The sequence below is a fragment of the Sceloporus occidentalis genome, unplaced genomic scaffold, assembly GCF_023333645.1.
Source record: "Sceloporus occidentalis isolate IW3139 unplaced genomic scaffold, rSceOcc1.0.p SCAF_307, whole genome shotgun sequence".
NCBI classification, from domain to species: Eukaryota; Metazoa; Chordata; class Lepidosauria; order Squamata; family Phrynosomatidae; genus Sceloporus; species Sceloporus occidentalis.
The window spans coordinates 1-25028 of NW_028317287.1; the positions used below are offsets into that span (position 1 = coordinate 1).

Below are 25028 nucleotides of genomic sequence, written 5' to 3' on the forward strand. Positions count from 1 at the left end.
GGTCTCCCTGGCTGTTTGTAAGGCTGGTGCGGCCGAGAAGGGGGTCCCCCTCTATCGCCACATTGCTGACCTGGTCGGGAATAAGGAGCTCATCCTGCCTGTCCCTGTGAGTGACTTTGCAGTGCTTGAGATGGGGGTGTTTACACAGGGGAAGGGCACAGGGGAAGGTGGGGAAGGGGCCTGGGTCTTGGAACAGGAGGGGCTGGGCCCTGGTTCCTCAAAGGAGAGGGCAACCAAGGCCTTGGGCTTTTGGGGGGGGGGGGCTACAGAGGGAGCAGGCTGTGTCCTGCCTGTCAGCAAAGGTGTCTTCCCAGGAAGGATGGAGGAGGCCAGCAGATGGGGGAAGCACCCCCAAAGCAGGGCACGAGGGCATTGGGAGGCATTGAATGGGAAACCACCAGCTTGGCACTGGATCATAACACTTTCCTTCCCCCAAACTCCCCAGGCCTTCAACGTTGGGAACAAGCTGGCAATGCAGGAGTTCATGATCTTGCCCGTGGGGGCCACCAACTTCAAGGAGGCCAATCTTGAACTTACCTCAGATACTGAACGGAGTTGTTCCCGGCGCTGAACCAAAGACATCATGTTCCTTGGATGCTTGTCATACAATTCCCCACGTTCCTCAGTGGTGATGCAGCTATCCACTTCCACCTGAAACATATTCGTATTAAATCATTGCATTAAAGATAGACAAACTGAAATAAAGGAGAAGGAATGGAGGTTGTATTGTCTGCAATGGAAGAAGAGGTCCCCCTCAAGATGGTGGTCAGGACAGACCAGCCTCAGGATCCTTGAGAAGGGACCTAATCCCTGGAAGGCGGAGGGCTTTCTAACCGAGTATCCCTTTGCCACACTGCTGAGGATATATAAAACACACACCAAAAAGACAAGGTTCAAAAGAGTGGGTGAAGTTGGCATCTGTTCAGTATCCCTCTCCTGTTAAAAATAGATTAGTAGGGTCGAGATGAGGCTCCGAGGGGGAAGGAATTCCAGGTGTGTTGAAGGTCAGGATTACAGAGGGGCGTCCAAATGGGCCGGTTGCCCAGCAAAGCTGACGTTGGTTCAGGATGGGCAAAAAAGGAAGCAGTCTTGGCATTTGCACACCTCAGGCACAATCAGTGCGCGGAATTTGCTGCTGCCATATGGATGTGAGGGGGTGGCCACTAGCCAGCCCACTTTCAAAGCCAACGAGGCAAAGGAAGGGAGGGCAAAGAGCGGAGCGCAGGGAAGGAGATTCCTCATTTCCATCTCTTTCATTTAAACCACACTTTTCTCCCCACATGAGACCCAGGGGTCCTTCCTCCATGAAGCACAAGTTGTCCCTGAGGAGAGGTAATGAGGTGGGGGCTTGGGTTGCAGCCCTCCCTCACTGAGTGCCAGGAATGGATTGCCATCTGTCATTGGGGATGCTTTGATTGTGAGTTCCTGCATGGCAGAACGGCATTGGACTGGATGGCCCTTGGGGTCTCTTCCAACTCTATGATTCGATTCTATGATTCTACCCCTTCCTTTCCCCTCTCATCCCACAGGGCAGCTCCCTCCCAGCGGCCACTCAGAATGTCCCTGCTCACATTCGGATGGGATGCCAGACAAACAAGGAGGCCTTTGCTGGGCCCCTTGTGCCTGGCAGCCCCAGTCTTAATCTTGGGCCCATGTGCCGTGGGCCTTCCAGCCAGGTGCCCTCCTCAGCCACGGATCCCTGCACACTCCAGGGCAGGGCCAGGGCCAGGGCATGGGTGGCAAGTGGGTGGGCCTGGTTCCTTTGGGGTCTCTGTTGAGTCTGACCACCAGGAGCAGTGGGTCACCCTGCTGACCTCTCCCCTCCTTCCACAGCCATGTCCATCCAGAAGATCCTTGCCCGTGAGATCCTCGACTCTCGGGGGAATCCTACGGTGGAGGTCGATTTGCACACTGGCAAAGGTGAGTGCAGGCCAGAGAGCATGTGGGTTTTGTCCTCCTGGTTTTAAGGGGTGGGTGGAAATCTGTTTGTTTCCTTGGAGGTCAGTCAAGGTGCCCCGTTGACCCTTTTCTCTCCCTGCCAGGCCGCTTCCGGGCAGCCGTGCCCAGTGGCGCCTCCACCGGCATCTATGAGGCCCTGGAACTCCGGGATGGAGACAAGGCCCGCTACCTGGGCAAAGGTGAGAGGGTCCAGACCCACCTGATGGGCTGCATGGAAGGGCTTCCTGGCAGATGCCCCGGGTGGGGGGTGGGCTGGGCTGCACCAGGGTCAGAGGTCAGGTTGGAGGAGGAGGACGATGAGAGGAAAGGGCCCTGGGACCAGGAGGGGGCCTTTCTTGGAAATGTAGGTGCCTGAGTGCTGGCAAAGAGAGGCTGCAGCATGAACAAACTCCTTCCTTTCTCCTCAAAAGAAACCTCACTCAGGGGTATAGCTGTGGGGAAGCCAAAGGAGCACATTAGCCCCCCATAAGAGCTTTGCTCCCCCCCCCCAACTGCCACTATGTAATTTCCCTTCAATGCTCACAGTTCTAGCATTGCAGAGCGGGAGACCTTGAAACTCCTTCCCACCTGGAACGCCTCTTCTCCTTGCCACCTTTGCATCCCCTTGGAAACCCTTTGCCTTTCTTTGCATGCCTCCATGGTGGTTCTCAAGGCTCAGCTGAAGTTCCACAGTGCTGCAGTGCTGGAGATGTGGGGAACTGGTGGGAGATTTCTCTGGGGAGGGAAGAATCCTTATGGGGGTGCAATGCCCTCCTTTCCCCTGCTCCAAAGGTACATCTCTGGAAATGGGGAACAGGCTTGTGGCCCTCTTGGTTGCTGGATTGTGTAGCAGTGGCTCTCATGAGTGGCTTTAGGAAGGGCTTTGTTTAAATCTTGGGGGTGGTGGTGGGGGAACACTTGGAGGACCCCTCCTTGTCTGACTCTGGAGCACAGCTTGTCTCCAGGAAGAGGCAAGCCTCCTCCCCACCAAACCTCACCATCTCTGGCTTCCCCATGGTGGCTGGGGCCTTTGGATAAGGCCAGGGAGTCCTGGCCAGGTGCCCTCCCCATTTCTGTGGGATGCTCCTGCTTCCCACCATCTCCCTCTCCTCAAATCTGCCCCACTGGCTCTGTCTGCCTCACTCTCTGCCACTTGTTTTGATCAGGGAGTCTCTGACATCTCCCAGTTGGCCCACTAAGTCCACCTTCTGGCTCATTCACCCTGTTTCAGTCCTTCTGTGCCCCCCCCCCCCCCCGGCCAGGATAGAAGCTGGTCCTTGGGCAGGACTGTGACCGTGGGAAGGGGCTGCCATTGCTCCCCTTCATCCACCCATCCATCCACCCACTCCTCCCTCCCTCCATCTGTCTGTCTATATAGGGGTGTTGAAAGCCGTGGAGTACATCAACAAGACCATCACCCCAGCCCTGATTGAAAAGGTGAGCTTCGGGGGGGGAGGGACCCCGCAGCGGCTGGGATAAGTGGGGGGGTGGGAGGGAACAGGACATGTACGAGGCTCCCTGGGTGCCCTTCTTCCCCATCTTGGGAACCCATCTGACATCTCCCCATCACCAGCCCACAAGCAGGTCCTCTCCAGGACACAATAGGTCACAGTGGCTCAGGCCAAACCAGACCAACTCCTCCAAACGAGTACAGAGCAGGGATTCTGGTTGAGCGGATACCACAGATCCACTCATCAAATGACCACGTGGCCATTTTGATGGCCACATTTTCCATGTCCCACCCGTTTATTCTCACAGAGGAGAACAGAAGCCTCTTACAGTTTGTCTATGGCTGGGAAATGGTGCTCATCACATGCTCAGAAGCCCCTTCACTTGTTAATGAGGGGAGTTCTGCCTCTATGTAATGTCTGAGATGCAGCTAGGTCTCTCTTGGAATGCCACTTGTTTGGCAGAAGGATGTGGGCAGCACATGGGAGCAGGAGGAGGAGGGGGTAGACCAGGCTCCCAGGGGTAGGTCCTTCTGTGGGGTGTTGTGGGGGAAGGGGAGAGAGGTGCGGCCAGAAAGCACCTGGGGAAGAGAAGTCCAGCAGACATCCCCCATGCGCTCCATGCTGAAAATACCAGACAGCATCCAGTCCTTGGTCTATTAATGGAGGGGGAGAATGGATCAAGAAAATTGAATTTGCCATGGCTAGTCAACATTTCTCATCGTATCTCTTGCATCAACAACTCTTTGGACTGATTTTCAATTTCCCTAGTTCTGAATTTCAAGCACAAAATATGAATCTCAGCAGGTTTCCAAGTTTTGTGACAGATTTAAGCCGCAAGCTGGGATTTGGCTTTTTCTGGAAAATAAAACCCAGAGATAGACAGACCGACTGACAGACCTCCGCTCCTTTTCTCTCCCCTCTGCTAGAAAATCAGTGTCGTTGAGCAGGAGAAGATTGACAAAATCATGATTGACTTGGACGGGACAGAGAACAAGTGTAAGCAGAGCCTTTCTTGGGAGGAAGGGGAGGGAAGGGACCCCTGGGCCATGCTGGCCCCCGGTGCCTCACTTTTATTCTGCCTTTCCTTCTCACAGCCAAGTTTGGGGCCAACGCCATCCTGGGGGTCTCCCTGGCTGTTTGTAAGGCTGGTGCGGCCGAGAAGGGGGTCCCCCTCTATCGCCACATTGCTGACCTGGTCGGGAATAAGGAGCTCATCCTGCCTGTCCCTGTGAGTGACTTTGCAGTGCTTGAGATGGGGGTGTTTACACAGGGGAAGGGCACAGGGGAAGGTGGGGAAGGGGCCTGGGTCTTGGAACAGGAGGGGCTGGGCCCTGGTTCCTCAAAGGAGAGGGCAACCAAGGCCTTGGGCTTTTGGGGGGGGGGGGGCTACAGAGGGAGCAGGCTGTGTCCTGCCTGTCAGCAAAGGTGTCTTCCCAGGAAGGATGGAGGAGGCCAGCAGATGGGGGAAGCACCCCCAAAGCAGGGCACGAGGGCATTGGGAGGCATTGAATGGGAAACCACCAGCTTGGCACTGGATCATAACACTTTCCTTCCCCCAAACTCCCCAGGCCTTCAACGTTGGGAACAAGCTGGCAATGCAGGAGTTCATGATCTTGCCCGTGGGGGCCACCAACTTCAAGGAGGCCAATCTTGAACTTACCTCAGATACTGAACGGAGTTGTTCCCGGCGCTGAACCAAAGACATCATGTTCCTTGGATGCTTGTCATACAATTCCCCACGTTCCTCAGTGGTGATGCAGCTATCCACTTCCACCTGAAACATATTCGTATTAAATCATTGCATTAAAGATAGACAAACTGAAATAAAGGAGAAGGAATGGAGGTTGTATTGTCTGCAATGGAAGAAGAGGTCCCCCTCAAGATGGTGGTCAGGACAGACCAGCCTCAGGATCCTTGAGAAGGGACCTAATCCCTGGAAGGCGGAGGGCTTTCTAACCGAGTATCCCTTTGCCACACTGCTGAGGATATATAAAACACACACCAAAAAGACAAGGTTCAAAAGAGTGGGTGAAGTTGGCATCTGTTCAGTATCCCTCTCCTGTTAAAAATAGATTAGTAGGGTCGAGATGAGGCTCCGAGGGGGAAGGAATTCCAGGTGTGTTGAAGGTCAGGATTACAGAGGGGCGTCCAAATGGGCCGGTTGCCCAGCAAAGCTGACGTTGGTTCAGGATGGGCAAAAAAGGAAGCAGTCTTGGCATTTGCACACCTCAGGCACAATCAGTGCGCGGAATTTGCTGCTGCCATATGGATGTGAGGGGGTGGCCACTAGCCAGCCCACTTTCAAAGCCAACGAGGCAAAGGAAGGGAGGGCAAAGAGCGGAGCGCAGGGAAGGAGATTCCTCATTTCCATCTCTTTCATTTAAACCACACTTTTCTCCCCACATGAGACCCAGGGGTCCTTCCTCCATGAAGCACAAGTTGTCCCTGAGGAGAGGTAATGAGGTGGGGGCTTGGGTTGCAGCCCTCCCTCACTGAGTGCCAGGAATGGATTGCCATCTGTCATTGGGGATGCTTTGATTGTGAGTTCCTGCATGGCAGAACGGCATTGGACTGGATGGCCCTTGGGGTCTCTTCCAACTCTATGATTCGATTCTATGATTCTACCCCTTCCTTTCCCCTCTCATCCCACAGGGCAGCTCCCTCCCAGCGGCCACTCAGAATGTCCCTGCTCACATTCGGATGGGATGCCAGACAAACAAGGAGGCCTTTGCTGGGCCCCTTGTGCCTGGCAGCCCCAGTCTTAATCTTGGGCCCATGTGCCGTGGGCCTTCCAGCCAGGTGCCCTCCTCAGCCACGGATCCCTGCACACTCCAGGGCAGGGCCAGGGCCAGGGCATGGGTGGCAAGTGGGTGGGCCTGGTTCCTTTGGGGTCTCTGTTGAGTCTGACCACCAGGAGCAGTGGGTCACCCTGCTGACCTCTCCCCTCCTTCCACAGCCATGTCCATCCAGAAGATCCTTGCCCGTGAGATCCTCGACTCTCGGGGGAATCCTACGGTGGAGGTCGATTTGCACACTGGCAAAGGTGAGTGCAGGCCAGAGAGCATGTGGGTTTTGTCCTCCTGGTTTTAAGGGGTGGGTGGAAATCTGTTTGTTTCCTTGGAGGTCAGTCAAGGTGCCCCGTTGACCCTTTTCTCTCCCTGCCAGGCCGCTTCCGGGCAGCCGTGCCCAGTGGCGCCTCCACCGGCATCTATGAGGCCCTGGAACTCCGGGATGGAGACAAGGCCCGCTACCTGGGCAAAGGTGAGAGGGTCCAGACCCACCTGATGGGCTGCATGGAAGGGCTTCCTGGCAGATGCCCCGGGTGGGGGGTGGGCTGGGCTGCACCAGGGTCAGAGGTCAGGTTGGAGGAGGAGGACGATGAGAGGAAAGGGCCCTGGGACCAGGAGGGGGCCTTTCTTGGAAATGTAGGTGCCTGAGTGCTGGCAAAGAGAGGCTGCAGCATGAACAAACTCCTTCCTTTCTCCTCAAAAGAAACCTCACTCAGGGGTATAGCTGTGGGGAAGCCAAAGGAGCACATTAGCCCCCCATAAGAGCTTTGCTCCCCCCCCCCCAACTGCCACTATGTAATTTCCCTTCAATGCTCACAGTTCTAGCATTGCAGAGCGGGAGACCTTGAAACTCCTTCCCACCTGGAACGCCTCTTCTCCTTGCCACCTTTGCATCCCCTTGGAAACCCTTTGCCTTTCTTTGCATGCCTCCATGGTGGTTCTCAAGGCTCAGCTGAAGTTCCACAGTGCTGCAGTGCTGGAGATGTGGGGAACTGGTGGGAGATTTCTCTGGGGAGGGAAGAATCCTTATGGGGGTGCAATGCCCTCCTTTCCCCTGCTCCAAAGGTACATCTCTGGAAATGGGGAACAGGCTTGTGGCCCTCTTGGTTGCTGGATTGTGTAGCAGTGGCTCTCATGAGTGGCTTTAGGAAGGGCTTTGTTTAAATCTTGGGGGTGGTGGTGGGGGAACACTTGGAGGACCCCTCCTTGTCTGACTCTGGAGCACAGCTTGTCTCCAGGAAGAGGCAAGCCTCCTCCCCACCAAACCTCACCATCTCTGGCTTCCCCATGGTGGCTGGGGCCTTTGGATAAGGCCAGGGAGTCCTGGCCAGGTGCCCTCCCCATTTCTGTGGGATGCTCCTGCTTCCCACCATCTCCCTCTCCTCAAATCTGCCCCACTGGCTCTGTCTGCCTCACTCTCTGCCACTTGTTTTGATCAGGGAGTCTCTGACATCTCCCAGTTGGCCCACTAAGTCCACCTTCTGGCTCATTCACCCTGTTTCAGTCCTTCTGTGCCCCCCCCCCCCCCGGCCAGGATAGAAGCTGGTCCTTGGGCAGGACTGTGACCGTGGGAAGGGGCTGCCATTGCTCCCCTTCATCCACCCATCCATCCACCCACTCCTCCCTCCCTCCATCTGTCTGTCTATATAGGGGTGTTGAAAGCCGTGGAGTACATCAACAAGACCATCGCCCCAGCCCTGATTGAAAAGGTGAGCTTCGGGGGGGGAGGGACCCCGCAGCGGCTGGGATAAGTGGGGGGGTGGGAGGGAACAGGACATGTACGAGGCTCCCTGGGTGCCCTTCTTCCCCATCTTGGGAACCCATCTGACATCTCCCCATCACCAGCCCACAAGCAGGTCCTCTCCAGGACACAATAGGTCACAGTGGCTCAGGCCAAACCAGACCAACTCCTCCAAACGAGTACAGAGCAGGGATTCTGGTTGAGCGGATACCACAGATCCACTCATCAAATGACCACGTGGCCATTTTGATGGCCACATTTTCCATGTCCCACCCGTTTATTCTCACAGAGGAGAACAGAAGCCTCTTACAGTTTGTCTATGGCTGGGAAATGGTGCTCATCACATGCTCAGAAGCCCCTTCACTTGTTAATGAGGGGAGTTCTGCCTCTATGTAATGTCTGAGATGCAGCTAGGTCTCTCTTGGAATGCCACTTGTTTGGCAGAAGGATGTGGGCAGCACATGGGAGCAGGAGGAGGAGGGGGTAGACCAGGCTCCCAGGGGTAGGTCCTTCTGTGGGGTGTTGTGGGGGAAGGGGAGAGAGGTGCGGCCAGAAAGCACCTGGGGAAGAGAAGTCCAGCAGACATCCCCCATGCGCTCCATGCTGAAAATACCAGACAGCATCCAGTCCTTGGTCTATTAATGGAGGGGGAGAATGGATCAAGAAAATTGAATTTGCCATGGCTAGTCAACATTTCTCATCGTATCTCTTGCATCAACAACTCTTTGGACTGATTTTCAATTTCCCTAGTTCTGAATTTCAAGCACAAAATATGAATCTCAGCAGGTTTCCAAGTTTTGTGACAGATTTAAGCCGCAAGCTGGGATTTGGCTTTTTCTGGAAAATAAAACCCAGAGATAGACAGACCGACTGACAGACCTCCGCTCCTTTTCTCTCCCCTCTGCTAGAAAATCAGTGTCGTTGAGCAGGAGAAGATTGACAAAATCATGATTGACTTGGACGGGACAGAGAACAAGTGTAAGCAGAGCCTTTCTTGGGAGGAAGGGGAGGGAAGGGACCCCTGGGCCATGCTGGCCCCCGGTGCCTCACTTTTATTCTGCCTTTCCTTCTCACAGCCAAGTTTGGGGCCAACGCCATCCTGGGGGTCTCCCTGGCTGTTTGTAAGGCTGGTGCGGCCGAGAAGGGGGTCCCCCTCTATCGCCACATTGCTGACCTGGTCGGGAATAAGGAGCTCATCCTGCCTGTCCCTGTGAGTGACTTTGCAGTGCTTGAGATGGGGGTGTTTACACAGGGGAAGGGCACAGGGGAAGGTGGGGAAGGGGCCTGGGTCTTGGAACAGGAGGGGCTGGGCCCTGGTTCCTCAAAGGAGAGGGCAACCAAGGCCTTGGGCTTTTGGGGGGGGGGGGCTACAGAGGGAGCAGGCTGTGTCCTGCCTGTCAGCAAAGGTGTCTTCCCAGGAAGGATGGAGGAGGCCAGCAGATGGGGGAAGCACCCCCAAAGCAGGGCACGAGGGCATTGGGAGGCATTGAATGGGAAACCACCAGCTTGGCACTGGATCATAACACTTTCCTTCCCCCAAACTCCCCAGGCCTTCAACGTTGGGAACAAGCTGGCAATGCAGGAGTTCATGATCTTGCCCGTGGGGGCCACCAACTTCAAGGAGGCCAATCTTGAACTTACCTCAGATACTGAACGGAGTTGTTCCCGGCGCTGAACCAAAGACATCATGTTCCTTGGATGCTTGTCATACAATTCCCCACGTTCCTCAGTGGTGATGCAGCTATCCACTTCCACCTGAAACATATTCGTATTAAATCATTGCATTAAAGATAGACAAACTGAAATAAAGGAGAAGGAATGGAGGTTGTATTGTCTGCAATGGAAGAAGAGGTCCCCCTCAAGATGGTGGTCAGGACAGACCAGCCTCAGGATCCTTGAGAAGGGACCTAATCCCTGGAAGGCGGAGGGCTTTCTAACCGAGTATCCCTTTGCCACACTGCTGAGGATATATAAAACACACACCAAAAAGACAAGGTTCAAAAGAGTGGGTGAAGTTGGCATCTGTTCAGTATCCCTCTCCTGTTAAAAATAGATTAGTAGGGTCGAGATGAGGCTCCGAGGGGGAAGGAATTCCAGGTGTGTTGAAGGTCAGGATTACAGAGGGGCGTCCAAATGGGCCGGTTGCCCAGCAAAGCTGACGTTGGTTCAGGATGGGCAAAAAAGGAAGCAGTCTTGGCATTTGCACACCTCAGGCACAATCAGTGCGCGGAATTTGCTGCTGCCATATGGATGTGAGGGGGTGGCCACTAGCCAGCCCACTTTCAAAGCCAACGAGGCAAAGGAAGGGAGGGCAAAGAGCGGAGCGCAGGGAAGGAGATTCCTCATTTCCATCTCTTTCATTTAAACCACACTTTTCTCCCCACATGAGACCCAGGGGTCCTTCCTCCATGAAGCACAAGTTGTCCCTGAGGAGAGGTAATGAGGTGGGGGCTTGGGTTGCAGCCCTCCCTCACTGAGTGCCAGGAATGGATTGCCATCTGTCATTGGGGATGCTTTGATTGTGAGTTCCTGCATGGCAGAACGGCATTGGACTGGATGGCCCTTGGGGTCTCTTCCAACTCTATGATTCGATTCTATGATTCTACCCCTTCCTTTCCCCTCTCATCCCACAGGGCAGCTCCCTCCCAGCGGCCACTCAGAATGTCCCTGCTCACATTCGGATGGGATGCCAGACAAACAAGGAGGCCTTTGCTGGGCCCCTTGTGCCTGGCAGCCCCAGTCTTAATCTTGGGCCCATGTGCCGTGGGCCTTCCAGCCAGGTGCCCTCCTCAGCCACGGATCCCTGCACACTCCAGGGCAGGGCCAGGGCCAGGGCATGGGTGGCAAGTGGGTGGGCCTGGTTCCTTTGGGGTCTCTGTTGAGTCTGACCACCAGGAGCAGTGGGTCACCCTGCTGACCTCTCCCCTCCTTCCACAGCCATGTCCATCCAGAAGATCCTTGCCCGTGAGATCCTCGACTCTCGGGGGAATCCTACGGTGGAGGTCGATTTGCACACTGGCAAAGGTGAGTGCAGGCCAGAGAGCATGTGGGTTTTGTCCTCCTGGTTTTAAGGGGTGGGTGGAAATCTGTTTGTTTCCTTGGAGGTCAGTCAAGGTGCCCCGTTGACCCTTTTCTCTCCCTGCCAGGCCGCTTCCGGGCAGCCGTGCCCAGTGGCGCCTCCACCGGCATCTATGAGGCCCTGGAACTCCGGGATGGAGACAAGGCCCGCTACCTGGGCAAAGGTGAGAGGGTCCAGACCCACCTGATGGGCTGCATGGAAGGGCTTCCTGGCAGATGCCCCGGGTGGGGGGTGGGCTGGGCTGCACCAGGGTCAGAGGTCAGGTTGGAGGAGGAGGACGATGAGAGGAAAGGGCCCTGGGACCAGGAGGGGGCCTTTCTTGGAAATGTAGGTGCCTGAGTGCTGGCAAAGAGAGGCTGCAGCATGAACAAACTCCTTCCTTTCTCCTCAAAAGAAACCTCACTCAGGGGTATAGCTGTGGGGAAGCCAAAGGAGCACATTAGCCCCCCATAAGAGCTTTGCTCCCCCCCCCCAACTGCCACTATGTAATTTCCCTTCAATGCTCACAGTTCTAGCATTGCAGAGCGGGAGACCTTGAAACTCCTTCCCACCTGGAACGCCTCTTCTCCTTGCCACCTTTGCATCCCCTTGGAAACCCTTTGCCTTTCTTTGCATGCCTCCATGGTGGTTCTCAAGGCTCAGCTGAAGTTCCACAGTGCTGCAGTGCTGGAGATGTGGGGAACTGGTGGGAGATTTCTCTGGGGAGGGAAGAATCCTTATGGGGGTGCAATGCCCTCCTTTCCCCTGCTCCAAAGGTACATCTCTGGAAATGGGGAACAGGCTTGTGGCCCTCTTGGTTGCTGGATTGTGTAGCAGTGGCTCTCATGAGTGGCTTTAGGAAGGGCTTTGTTTAAATCTTGGGGGTGGTGGTGGGGGAACACTTGGAGGACCCCTCCTTGTCTGACTCTGGAGCACAGCTTGTCTCCAGGAAGAGGCAAGCCTCCTCCCCACCAAACCTCACCATCTCTGGCTTCCCCATGGTGGCTGGGGCCTTTGGATAAGGCCAGGGAGTCCTGGCCAGGTGCCCTCCCCATTTCTGTGGGATGCTCCTGCTTCCCACCATCTCCCTCTCCTCAAATCTGCCCCACTGGCTCTGTCTGCCTCACTCTCTGCCACTTGTTTTGATCAGGGAGTCTCTGACATCTCCCAGTTGGCCCACTAAGTCCACCTTCTGGCTCATTCACCCTGTTTCAGTCCTTCTGTGCCCCCCCCCCCCCCGGCCAGGATAGAAGCTGGTCCTTGGGCAGGACTGTGACCGTGGGAAGGGGCTGCCATTGCTCCCCTTCATCCACCCATCCATCCACCCACTCCTCCCTCCCTCCATCTGTCTGTCTATATAGGGGTGTTGAAAGCCGTGGAGTACATCAACAAGACCATCGCCCCCAGCCATGTCCATCCAGAAGATCCTTGCCCGTGAGAGCCTCGACTCTCGGGGGAACCCTACGGTGGAGGTCGATTTGCACACTGGCAAATTCTGGTTGAGCGGATACCACAGATCCACTCATCAAATGACCACGTGGCCATTTTGATGGCCACATTTTCCATGTCCCACCCGTTTATTCTCACAGAGGAGAACAGAAGCCTCTTACAGTTTGTCTATGTCTATTTTCCCTTCAATGCTCACAGTTCTAGCATTGCAGAGCGGGAGACCTTGAAACTCAGAATGATTACCAACCTTTGAAGTTACACCAGTCTGACGTATCGGAGAAAGTTTCCTTGGAAATTTTGGCTTATACGCTCTAGATCCGTCAGAAAGGACGTAAAACATCCTTCCTCTTTCGTATCCTCTGCCACTCGCCATTTTTACGGCAAAGAATGTCTTTCTATGTTGCTATGATACACTTCAGATTAGAATCATAGAATCATAGACTTATACAGCTGAAGAGACCACCCGTCCCAAGGAGTTCCAACAGAGAATGCTGTCTGCATTGGCATGCCGTCCCTGCCAGGTTGGACACAGGGGGCCCTCCAGAAGACCTCAGCCCCCAGGCAGGCCATGCATTTGGGGGCAAGAGGGGAGCATCCTCCCTCAGTCTGGGGCCCAAACTTAAAATGGAGGTGCTGATGGGTGGGCCGATGGTCGTGCCAGGAGAGCCTCCCTGGCGGCTGGGAAGCTCATGCAAGGCTGGAATGAAGGAGCTACTTGAGGGTATAAGATTACAGAACTCAGGAAATTCCTTATTTTTGGAAGGACTAGAAGTCCCAGAATCCTTCAACTGGCATGGCTATACTGACTCTCTGAGGCCTGAACACTGATTCCTTCCACATCATCATCTCCCTTCTATCTTTCCAGAACCTGAAAGCTGTTGTTGTTGTTATTTCATATCCTTTTATTTCGAGGTGTCATTCCTCTGTACAGACACCGGGGGGCGCCGGGAAGCTCCTAGGCCCTCTGCGAAGCCCTTTACTTCCATTGGCTGCTGCTCCTTCCCTTAATCCTCCCGGTTCCTCCATTCGACAGAGTGATTTCCCTTCATGGTGCAATGCCTCAGTGCGGACACAGGAGGGCGATAGATAGCAAGAAACGAGGCGCTGCCTCCCAGTGACGGAACAAACATCAGAGAATTCAAGTAGACCCAGAGAAGGGCCCCGCCCCTTCGCCGACGGTGGCGCATGAAGCTAAAGGTCCGCCCTTGGAGTCTTAGGAAGCCAGTTCGATCCCGGTTTGGGCTTTTACAAAAAGAAACCTGCTTAGAAAAGAGGAACTTTAATTGTTTTAAAATACTTTTTTAAATTTTATTTTAAATTTTTTTTTATTTTAATTTTATTTTACTGTATAAAACATACATTAAATATAAATATAAAATATAAATTAAAATAAAGAATAAAATAATAATAAAAACATTATTCACTTACTAGATCATTATATCATTTACTTAGTGGGGGCAAACTTTACTTTATTTGTGGTTTAGGTGTTAAGAGGGTGCCATATTTATTTTATTATTGGCTTAGATTTAGTTGGTGAACGAAATGCTTACTTCCTTTATTCTATATTGACTTGCTTTCTGCCACCCTTTTCTCATTTACTATTTGCATAGTTGCAGGGGGGAACATTCATTGATTTTAGGATTTATTTAGTTGCTAGGTGCAATTTTTATTTCATTGATGATTGACATCATTGGTCAGTCCAATATTCATTTCGGTTATTATTTGTTTATTTCGTGGGTGCAATGTTTCTTTATTATTTACATGGTTGGGGGGGACATTATTTTCATTTCTTATTTACTAGTCGTTGGCTAGAACATTTATTTTATTTGCTGTATTTGCAAATTAATAAATAAACTGTAATAAATTATGAATTATAATAAGGACAGGTTGCTGACCTGTCGCAGTATTGCTTCTTCGTGGTCATCTACGAATACATATAATTTCATTTTCACTGCGCCTGCGCAGTCTGTTCGGAAACTTCTAGAATCTCTGGGCAAAGTACACTTTGCAACATAAGGAAACTTTTGGGCAGTAACCCCACCCACCCATTATAAAGCCTCTGCTTCCCACTCTTTTCCCCACTTACGCACTTTTTACGCCGCATAGGCGCTATGAGAATAAGCCAATAAAGAGCAGGACACTGAGGGGATGGACGGGTGGGATTTGTATGTATTCGCAGATGACCACTCGAAGAAATACCGTTACAGGTAAGCAACCTGTCCTCCTTCTTCGTGGTCTCTACGAATCATACAAATGGGTTGAGACTGACAAGCTTAGGTCAGCGGCGGAGGGAGTGTCCTGAGACAAGTTGAAGTTCAAACAGAATTGGTTTATTAACAATAAACTCTAGAACCAAACCTTCGTGTCAATCATTCTTTGTGACAAACCTTAAACCGAGACTGAGGACTTGAACAATAAATCCTGAGCAAAGTAAGGCACATGGTACCTAGTAGCTAATGCAATTCAGATATCAGGTCAAGTAGAGGCCAGACAGGGCCTAACAGATTTATCAATAAACATGAGGTATCCGCACATAACTCATGATTACCTGCAAGCAGCGCAGGCGAACAAATAAGCAATAGGGAACAAAAACCCTAATGTAGAGGTTATAAGACAGCACATAGTTAAGGATTTCAAAACCACAGGTGTAAGCAATTCTGAGAGCACATAACAATGTAATCAGTGCAATCCTGAGATTAATACTGCCCTTCCAAAGGCTGTATCCCGTTTGGCCCTGACATCCAGCCTGTAATGTTTGATAAAGGTCATTGGTTGGGACCAAACGGCAGCCTTGCAGACATCCTCCAAAGGCATTCCATTCAAGAAAGCGGAGGATGCTGCCACTGCCCTGGTTGAGTGGGCCTGAACCCTGGCTGGGACAGGCTTTCCCAACAGCTCATAACAGAGATGGATGGTACTAGCCACCCATTTAGACAACCTCTGAGGAGATACAGGCAGCCCCTTTTTCGGTTCCGAGTAGCATTGGAACAATCTCTCGGACCGACTTGAAACCGCAGTCCTGTCCAAATAGAAGGCAAGAGCCCTCCTAACGTCCAAAGTATGCAGGTTGCGTTCGACCTCAGTGGTCAGGTCCAGGGCCAGGGTAGGCAGCACAATGACTTGACACATATGAAAAACCGAGACTACCCTCGGAAGGAAGGTGATATCGGTGCAGAGGACAACCTTATCTCTATGGAACCTAAGAAAGGGTTGATCCCTCCGCAAAGCACAAAGTTTGCCCACACGGCGAGCAGAAGTGATGGCCACAAGGAAGACATTCTTCCAAGTCAATAGTCTTCAGTCAGTAGTGGCCATTGGTTCATAGGGTCTATCTTGCAAGGCAGACAGCACAGCATCCAGGCTCCAAGCCGGGGTCGTTGTCAAGGCAGGAGGGTGAAGGTTAGCACAACCCCTCAAGAAAGTCTGTACCAGAGGGTCCCTGAAAAAAGAAGGTTTGCCGGATCGTGAGAAGGTCGGGACGGGGCTCGAGCTGAAGAAACTCTCTCTTGGAGAGCTGCAGAAGCACAGGGAACCACGGTTGTCTTGGCCACCAAGGGGTGATGAGGATCGCCTCCGGACGATCCGCTGTCATCTTGGAGACTATCCTGGAGATCATTGGAAACGGCGGGAAGGCATATAGCATCCGACCTGACCAGATGAACCCGAATGCGTCTCTGAGGCAGTTCTCGCTTTGCGTCCAGGAGCAGAACTGGGGACAGTGAGCGTTGTGAGCAGTCGCGAAGAGCTCGATCCGGGGGCAGCCCCATCAGTCGAAGAGGTCGCTGACTGTCTCTGGATGAAGCCTCCACTCCTGACAAGTGGTCGCAGATCTGCTGAGTTGGTCCGCTGAGTCGTTCTCGTCTCCAGGCAAGTGGATCGCTTGGAGGGTGATCCGTCTCTGCATGCACTAGTCCCAGATTCGAAGTGTGATGTCACCTGGACTTGGTCTCTCCCTGCTTGTTGATGTAGTACATCACCGTGGTGTTGTCCATCCTGGGCAAAACCATCTTGCCTGTCACATTGCGTTCGAATGATCGTGAGGCTTTCTCCACTGCAAGCATTGCCAGCGCGTTGATGTGGAGACATCTTTATCCCTGGGACCATCTGTCTCTTATCACGAGATCGAGCAAGTGTGCTCCCCTGCCTTCCAGTGATGCATCTGTCGTGAGGGTCACCTGTGGCTGTGGCGGGACGAACGGCATGCCAGCACAAACGTTGCAGGAGTCTAGCCACCATTGTAGAGAAGAGGCGACAGGTCTCAGGACAGTGAGCTACTTGGAAGGATGATCCTCCATTGGGTTGAAGACCGAGAGGAACCAAGCCTGCAAAGGATGGAGACGAAGCCTTGCCAAGGGAGTGACAAACGTCATCGACGCCACGTGTCCTAGGGCCACCTGGACATCCCTGGCTCTGACCCTTCTGTGGGCTATGCAAGACTGGACAGCCGTTGACAAAGCCTGGAAATGGTCTCGAGGGAGATATGCGATGCATAGCACGGACTCGAGGACAGCGCCGATGAATCTGATGTGGGTGGACGGAGCGAGATGGGACTTCTCTATGTTGACAGCGAGCCCTACGGATGCCAGGAGATTCAAGGCGAACCCGGTCGCCTCCTGAAGATGTCCCTGCAAGGTCACGGCGAAAAGCCAATCGTCCAAGTATGGGAACACAATGTACCCTCTTTGATGAAGGTAAGCCACCACTAGTGCCATGCACTTGGTGAAGACCCTCGGTGCAAGACCAAAGGCAAGGACATTGTAGTGGTAGGCGTCGGGCCCGACGGCGAAGGTGAGGAATCGTCTGTGGGACTCCCAAATTCCTATGTGGAAGTAGGCGTCCTTGAGATCAATGGGCGCGAACCACAGTCCCTGATGAAGCAAAGGCAGGATAGAGGCCAATGTTACCATACGGAAACGGCGATAGTCAAGGAATTGATTAAGGCTCCTTAAGTCTAAAATTGGTCTGATGCCCCCATCTGCCTTAGGCACAGTGAAGTATCGTGAGAAGAAGGATCTATGGAAAAACTCGGGAGCGACAGGTGAGATTGCTCCCTTGCTGAGCAAAGAGTGTATTTCGTCGAGAAGGGTGTCCGAGGGTGGGGTGCAAACAAAAGACCCGGTTGGGGAAAGGTCCAAAAACTTGAGGGCATAACCCCTACGGACAATGCTGAGGACCCACGAGTCAGATGTGATGGAGGCCCAGATGTTAACAAAGGGCCTCAAAATATTGAAAAAAGAAGGTGGGAGGGTGGCAGAGACGAAGCACGCTGAAATCTTTCAGCTCCTCTTTTTGGCCTAGTCGGGCTCCTGCCGACGGTTATTGCGGTACCGACCAGGGGTGTTCTGTTGACCGAAACAGGAGGAGGACTGTGAAGGGTACCTCGGTCTCTGGCATCCCTGCTGCTGGAAGGGACGGTCATGTTGGTAGGACCGTTGGGACTGACCTTGGTTCTGCCAAGGGCGCTGCCTCTTCCTGAATGGCGGAGTGGGGGCTGAGGACATGCCATGCTTTCTAGCGGCTGCCTTCACTCAGTATTTCTTGTTGAGTGTCTCATCAGTCTCGGCATGGAAGAGCCCGGACCCATCAATCGGCATCTCCTCAATAGCAGCTCTGGCGTTGAGGTTGAGATCAGAGCCCCGGAGCCACGCATGATGACGAAAGGCGATTGAGGCCGCCATCGCTCTCCCCATACAATTGGTCACATTTCTTGAGGTAGTGATGAGCCAGCTACCTATGGAGTGGGCCTCATCTCTGATCTCGACGAGCTTGTGTTGGATCTCGTCTGGCACATCAGGGATCAAAGGAAAGATGCCCTCCATCAGCGTCTAGACGTATGCCCCCATGCACACATTGTAGTTGGCAGCTTTGGCGGCAAGGGCAGCAGCGGAATAGGCCTTTTTGAGCAGCAGATCTACCTTCTTGGCTTCAAGGTCCCCCAGAGACGTGGCCTGTTTCTGGGTGAAGGTCTGCTGGGAGCCCTCCACGATGGCTGAGTTCTGCTTTGGATGTGATGTCAGCCACGAACAGCAAGAGGGTGAAATCCTGTAAAGGGACTCCACCTTACGGGATGAACCAGCCAGAGAAGTAGGGGAGTCCCATGCCCGCTTCAAGATGGTCTCAAAGACGGCAGTAGGGGGATCGAAGGAGGAGTCGGTACCCTGCCCTGTACTTGATGCTCGACGGGGTCTTGGGCGCCAACATTTGAGTAGGAGAGCTCAATTATATATTCATTAAATGAACAGAAGTTGTCGGTTGGGGAGACCGGTTCTGGGCGATGCATCTCCTGCAGGGAACCTGGGGGTGACAGTTCCGTCTCGGAAGGCTCCTCCGAAGACAAAACCATGTCGGGCTCTGATTCAAGCTCCTCGGGCTCCTGAAGCACAGCTGGAAGCTTGGGATGGGATGGTTCTCTAACCGGTACCGGGACTGTGGATGTTGAAGGCTTCTGCGGTCGGCGTGCAGAAGTTGCAGATGACTGCTTCGACGCCGGCGCCACTGGTCCCGGTGCCTTACATCCCAAATGCCTAGATGAAAAGTATTCGAAGGCATGCTCCTTGGACACAGACATATAGTATTGGTCCATCTCCAATTCGTAAAAGAAGTCAGGGTCTTCCTCCCGAGGAACCTCCCGTGCAGGCCTCAGAACTGGCGTGGTGGAACGCCGCCCAGAAGACACCGATTCTTCATCCTCAGACCTATCCTTCTCCTTCCGAGTGGAGGATGGAGACTCGGAAGACTCTCCCATGCCTGAAGCTTTATGAGGGCGTTTCGCGGGTTTGGTGGTGGCGCTGGGCACATTAAGACCACAGGCCACGGAGGTGGCGGCACTGGGTTCAGCAGAACCATGGGCCGCATCGGCTGGAGGCGCAGAGGACACGCTGACCAGGCTGTGACAGACGGGGGCAGAGCCAGTTGTCGGAGCTGAAGACGGCCGGGGATCCCCTTCCTTTGGTTTCTTCAGGACGCCTTGGGCAATGGCGGAGGTGAGGCGGAGGTGAGGCGAGATTCCCGGTTCTTCCTCGCCTGGGATGAATTTACAGAGTGGACAAGCCTTGACGTTGTGGTCCCTCCCCAAACAGAGAAGACAGGAGGAATGGGGGTCCTGGACCAGCACCTTACCGCCACAGATGTCGCATTTCTTGAACGGAGCCGGAGACATGGTCGAAGTCAAAAACGAAGCCAGAGTCAAGCCGATCCAAAGTCAACAATACACTGGGAGAGTAGAGCCAGATGAGTCAAAGAACAGTCCAAAGTCAAAAAACCAGTGATTCAATGAAAAAGAGGTAGCAAATGCAAGCAAAGTTCCCTCTACAGCAGCCAACGCAGCGGAAAAAAGGAACTGGGGAAAAGAGTGGGAAGCAGAGGCTTTAGAACGGATGAGCGGGGTTACCGCCAAAAGGTTTCCTTATGTTGCAAAGTGTACTTTGCCCAGTGATTCAAGAAGTTTCTATTTGTATGATTCACAGAGACCATGAAGAAGAAATTACAATATTAACTGGACGAATTAAAGACAGACGTGTTTATGGGGCCACTTTATCGAAGGCGCCATCATGGGACCCAGCAACTGAATAACTCATAAAATAAAGGTTGGCCCTCCACTGGCTGCCCATTCGCTTCCGAGCGCAATACAAGGTGTTGGTTATCACCTATAAAGCCCTAAATGGCTTGGGCCCAGGGTACTTGGAGAACCGCCTCTCCCCATATAATCCGCCCCGCACACTCAGATCAGCCGGGAAGCATTTGCTGACAGTCCCAGATTTTAAATACGCCACAACATCGCGTAGAGCCTACTCCATCTCGGCTCCTTTGCTCTGGAACGCGCTTCCCAGTGAGCTCCGCTCGGTTCCTCCCTTGAACGGTTCAGGAAGGAATGAAAAATCTTCCTGTTCCAAACAGCTTTCCCCTAATTTTCTCCCTTTGTAGCCTCCTTCCTCCCCCTCACCATTATTATCTTTGTTGTAAACATCTTATGCTAGTTGGATATTCCTATTGTGATTTTAATGTATACCTTGACCCCCCAATGCATAATAATTATCGGCTTGTATCGCTGTTGCCATTTTTGGGTAAGGTGATCGAGAGGGCGGTTGCGATCCAGCTCCAATCGATCCTAGATGAAACGGATTATGTAGACCCATTTCAAACCGGGTTACGGGGTTGAGACGGCCATGGTCGCCTTGGTCGATGACCTCCGTCTGGGCATGGACAGGGGAAGCGTGTCCCTGTTGGTGCTCTTGGACATCTCAGCGGCTTTCGATACCATAGACCATGGTATCCTTCTGGGGCGCCTGGCGGAGGTGGGAATCGGGGGCACTGCGCTTCAGTGGTTCCGATCCTACCTCTCTGGGAGGTTCCAGATGGTGCAGCTGGGAGACGTGTGCTCCGACAAGAGACCCCTAACATCTGGGGTCCCTCAAGGAGCCATTCTGTCTCCCATGCTTTTCAACATTTACATGAAACCGCTGGGAGAGATCATCTGGAGACATGGGGCGCGGGGTTATCAGTACGCTGATGACACCCAAATAGTCTTCTCGATGTCTCCGACTGATGCAGTGACCGGGGATGGCATCTCTCCTCTCGTGGCCTGTCTAGAGTCAGTAATGGGCTGGATGAGGGAAAGCAGACTCAGCTTGAATCCAGAGAAAATGGAAGTACTTGTGATAGGTTCTCCTGGCCCAGGGATGGCGGTGGTTCCACCTGTCCTGAATGGGATCACGCTTCCCGTGAGGGACTCTGTACGCAGTCTGGGGGTGCTCCTCGACTCGTCGCTCCACCTTACATCTCAAGTGGACGCAACGGTCAGGAGCACCTGTTATTAGCTTCGGCGGATACGCCAGCTGCGTCCCTACCTGAGCCCGGGGGACCTAGAAACAGTGGTACACGCTCTGGTAACCTCTCGGTTGGATTTCTGCAATGTGCTCTACATGGGGCAACCCTTGTACCATACTCGGAAGCTGCAACTAGTGCAGAATATGGCAGCAAGACTGATCACTAATACATCTAGGACCAGTCATATAACACCGGTCTTAAAAGACCTACATTGGCTGCCTATTCGCTTCCGGGCGCAATACAAGGTGTTGGTTATAACCTATAAAGCCCTAAATGGCTTGGGCCCAGAGTACTTAAAGGACCGCCTCTCTCCGTACAATCCGCCCCGCACACTCAGATCCACCGAGCAGCATCTGTTAAGAGCTCTGGAGGCTAGATTGGTTAATACCACTAGAAGGGCCTTTTCCATCTCGGCCCCCACCCTCTGGAACTCGCTGCCCATTGAGCTCCGTTCAGCAACCTCCCTGGCCCAATTCAAGAAGGGGCTGAAAACGTTCTTCTTCAAGCAGGCTTACCCCTGATTCTTTGCCCTGAGAGCCCCCTCTCCCCCCCTCTGTTAGTAGTTTGTGATCTGGCACAAGTTCTTTTATTACGGTTTTAATGGTATTGTTTTTATAAATTGTATTGAATAGGGTTCAATACCTGATGTTTCGAAGGGCGGGATATAAATAAAGTTATTTATTATTGTTTTATTTAATTGTTGTTGTTGTGTAATGTGTTTTTACTCTGGACTGTTATTGTTGTAACCCGCCTTGTTCTATGGAAAGGCGGGCAATAAATAAATATATTATTATTATTATTATTATTATTATTATTATTATTATTTAATCACTTTTATTTTATTATTGACTCCCTTTATTTGATTCTTCAAAGGGTTGCTGCCATATTTCTTGTATGGTTTACTTAGGGGTGGTTTTCGTTTTTATTTTGCGATGTCCATGGTTGGCGGGGCTGCCTTTTTCACTTATCATTTCTATATTTGCTGGGTGCAAATTGACTTAGAAGGAAGGAACAACACTTTTGCTCTGACTTTTGTTGGAATTATTATTTAGTTGGTTGCGGGATTCAACATTTAGCTTATGATTTCCTTGGTTGGAGAGTGCAATATACATCTATTTTGTACCCACCAACTATGGAAATAATGGATTAAGAAGTTCTTCCATCAATTAATTACATAATAAATAACATAAATGGGGAATCCACCAAGAAAGTTAATAATAAATGGAAAAAAAACCTTCACCCAGCAACTAAATAATAAAATGAACGTTGCAAACACCAACAAAGTAAATACTGTACCAAAATGAATATTACACCCACTTAATAAGTAATAAACAAAATAGATGTTACACCCACCAATTAAGGAAATAATGATAATAATAATAATAATAATAATAATAATAATTTAATTAAATGATTAATGAAATAAACATTTGTTTATTTGTTGCCTGCCCCAACAAACTAAATCATACATTACAATAAACATTTCACCTGTAAATGACTTCCGTAGAGCAGCCTAGAATTGGAGGGACCCCTGAAATGCCATTCAGTCCAAAGCCTTTTGGCCATCGCATGCAGATTGATGACAGACACAGAAAGACAATAAAAACAAAGCAATTAATGTCACATCCAGTGTGCTTTATTTCTTCCAAAGGTGTTGCCGTAAGTAACCATCATGTATGGAGATATATACACACACATAAAGTACAAAACGGGTCCAGAGGACTCCTAGGATCACACACAGTAAACATCCCATGCATTGGAATTACAAGAGAGAAGGGAAGCAGACCCTGTTCTCCCAGGCAGCCATAGAACATGAAGGCACTCCATAAAACAAGGTCACTATCTCTTGGCCCTTTTAAAAAGTGTACAATAGATGCTACATGTTCTCTTTGGATTTTTTGTTCAGACTGTTTTTCCACAGGAACATGAGTTCAAAACACATTTGCTAATAGAGAAACATTGGGCAACACATACCAGTCGGGAATCATAGGGGAACGGCTGCCCATAGGCAATCAGGGGGGAACACTTTCCCATAGGGAAACATTGGGGGACGCTTTCCCATAGGGAAACATTGGGGAATGCCTGCCCATAAAGAAACATTGGGGAACATTTGCCCATAGGGAAACATTGGGGAACATTTGCACATAGGGAAACATTGGGGAACGCCTGCCCATAAAGAAACATTGGGGAACATTTGCCCATAAGGAAACATTGGGGAACATTTGCACATAGGGAAACATTGGGGAACGCCTGCCCATAAGGAAACATTGGGGAACGCCTGCCCATAGGGAAACATTGGGGAACATTTGCACATAGGGAAACATTGGGGAACATTTGCCCATAAGGAAACATTGGGGAACATTTGCACATAGGGAAACATTGGGGAACGCCTGCCCATAAAGAAACATTGGGGAACATTTGCCCATAAGGAAACATTGGGGAACATTTGCACATAGGGAAACATTGGGGAACGCCTGCCCATAAAGAAACATTGGGGAACATTTGCCCATAAGGAAACATTGGGGAACATTTGCACATAGGGAAACATTGGGGAACGCCTGCCCATAAAGAAACATTGGGGAACATTTGCCCATAAGGAAACATTGGGGAACATTTGCACATAGGGAAACATTGGGTTCAGATGCTGTTTTTTCTGAGTCAGAAAGAAACACAGAGCTTTTGAAAAGAGATCCCCTTTTGAGTGAACTTTACTGTAAATTAAATCTGGGCTTGGATCAAGTGACTGAAGCTTTGGTAGAGCTGAATGAAAAAGGCAACACTCTCCTGTTGAAATCTGGAGAAGACAGAAGACAGGAGGAAAAAAAGGACATTTTGGACATTATATTCAGCATCACTCAGTGGAATCAGGATGCTAAGAAGGACCTACAAGATTATAAAAGGAGAAAAAGGCATTTATTAAAACAATCTGCCATGAAGACAAAGCAGGAGAAAACCAAACAAAAGACAAAACCTAAAAGGGACAGGAGGAAAAAAGCCCAAAGTCGGGATTTATCGGAGGAGGAGTGTCCAAGTCCAAAGAGAGATCGTTCTCCCCTTAGGCCACAGAGGCTCCTGGAAGAGGAAATACCCCTCCTTCCTTTGGCCAGAGGAAAACAAGCCCATTCCCAGAGAGCTGAAAGGCAAGACACTGGAGGAAGAGAAGAGGCTTCTGGTGGGCAGCCTGCAGAGACTACACCTTGCAGGGACTCCATTGACCTCGCAAAAGACTCTCAAAGCAAGGAAGCAGACAGCCTGGAAGGTCCTTCCTTTGAACAAAGAAGGGAGAGCGAAATGGAGTTCTCTGGCATCTCTTCCTTGGCTGCAACTAGTGACAGTGACACAGAGACCAGCAGTGAGGAAGAGGAGGAAGAAAGCCCTGAGGACAAAGCCCAGAGGAAAAGGGATAAGAAGAAAGCCAATAAAAGGAACCGGGGCCCTGATCCAGAACACCAAGTCACTAACGAGTACCTGGTCTATAAATATGACACGGACTTCCAAAGCGTGGAGGAGGAAGGGGAACAGACTGATCGGGAGAAGACCCTTTCGGAGGCTTCTCAGCAGAAGAGGCTCTCCCGAGAAAGGCAGATCTCTGCAGCCTGGACTGAATGTCTCCATACGCGGTGGGACAAAGTGACCGATATCATCTTGCCAAAGGACTTCGATAGGTATGACACTCTGAAACTATGGGGCTATGCGGTGGCTCACATTGCCCTGCCGACATCGAGCCATCGCCTGCCCAGCCTAAAAAAGTACAGCAGAGATAAACTTTGGGGGCT

At 51.7% G+C, this 25028-nt stretch overlaps 1 protein-coding gene and 1 long non-coding RNA gene across 2 annotated transcripts; both read left to right on the top strand.

Annotated features, from left to right (window-relative positions):
- The first annotated feature begins 6322 nt into the window (after positions 1-6322).
- LOC149274951 (beta-enolase-like) lies at positions 6323-9554 on the top strand. The gene is made up of 6 exons (XM_089505024.1): positions 6323-6432; positions 6555-6650; positions 7829-7887; positions 8828-8897; positions 8996-9190; positions 9469-9554. Exons 1-6 carry the CDS (start codon positions 6348-6350, stop codon positions 9552-9554), a joined length of 591 nt encoding a protein of 196 aa, XP_089361150.1. The 5' UTR covers positions 6323-6347.
- Positions 9555-10834: 1280 nt separating this feature from the next.
- Positions 10835-12380, top strand: LOC149274952 (uncharacterized). Its single transcript, XR_016279415.1, has 3 exons — positions 10835-10943; positions 11066-11161; positions 12339-12380. It is a non-coding gene; the product is annotated as an uncharacterized LOC149274952 (long non-coding RNA).
- The last annotated feature ends 12648 nt before the right edge of the window (positions 12381-25028 follow it).

Excerpts from the sequence above, each read along its gene's own strand:
- LOC149274951 (XM_089505024.1), top strand. The coding sequence starts at position 6,348 with ATGTCCATCCAGAAGATCCTTGCCCGTGAGATCCTCGACTCTCGGGGG. Across the intron at positions 6,433-6,554 it reads CGATTTGCACACTGGCAAAG|GCCGCTTCCGGGCAGCCGTG; the intron begins GTGAGTGCAGGC and ends TCTCCCTGCCAG. Across the intron at positions 7,888-8,827 it reads CCCCAGCCCTGATTGAAAAG|AAAATCAGTGTCGTTGAGCA; the intron begins GTGAGCTTCGGG and ends CCCCTCTGCTAG.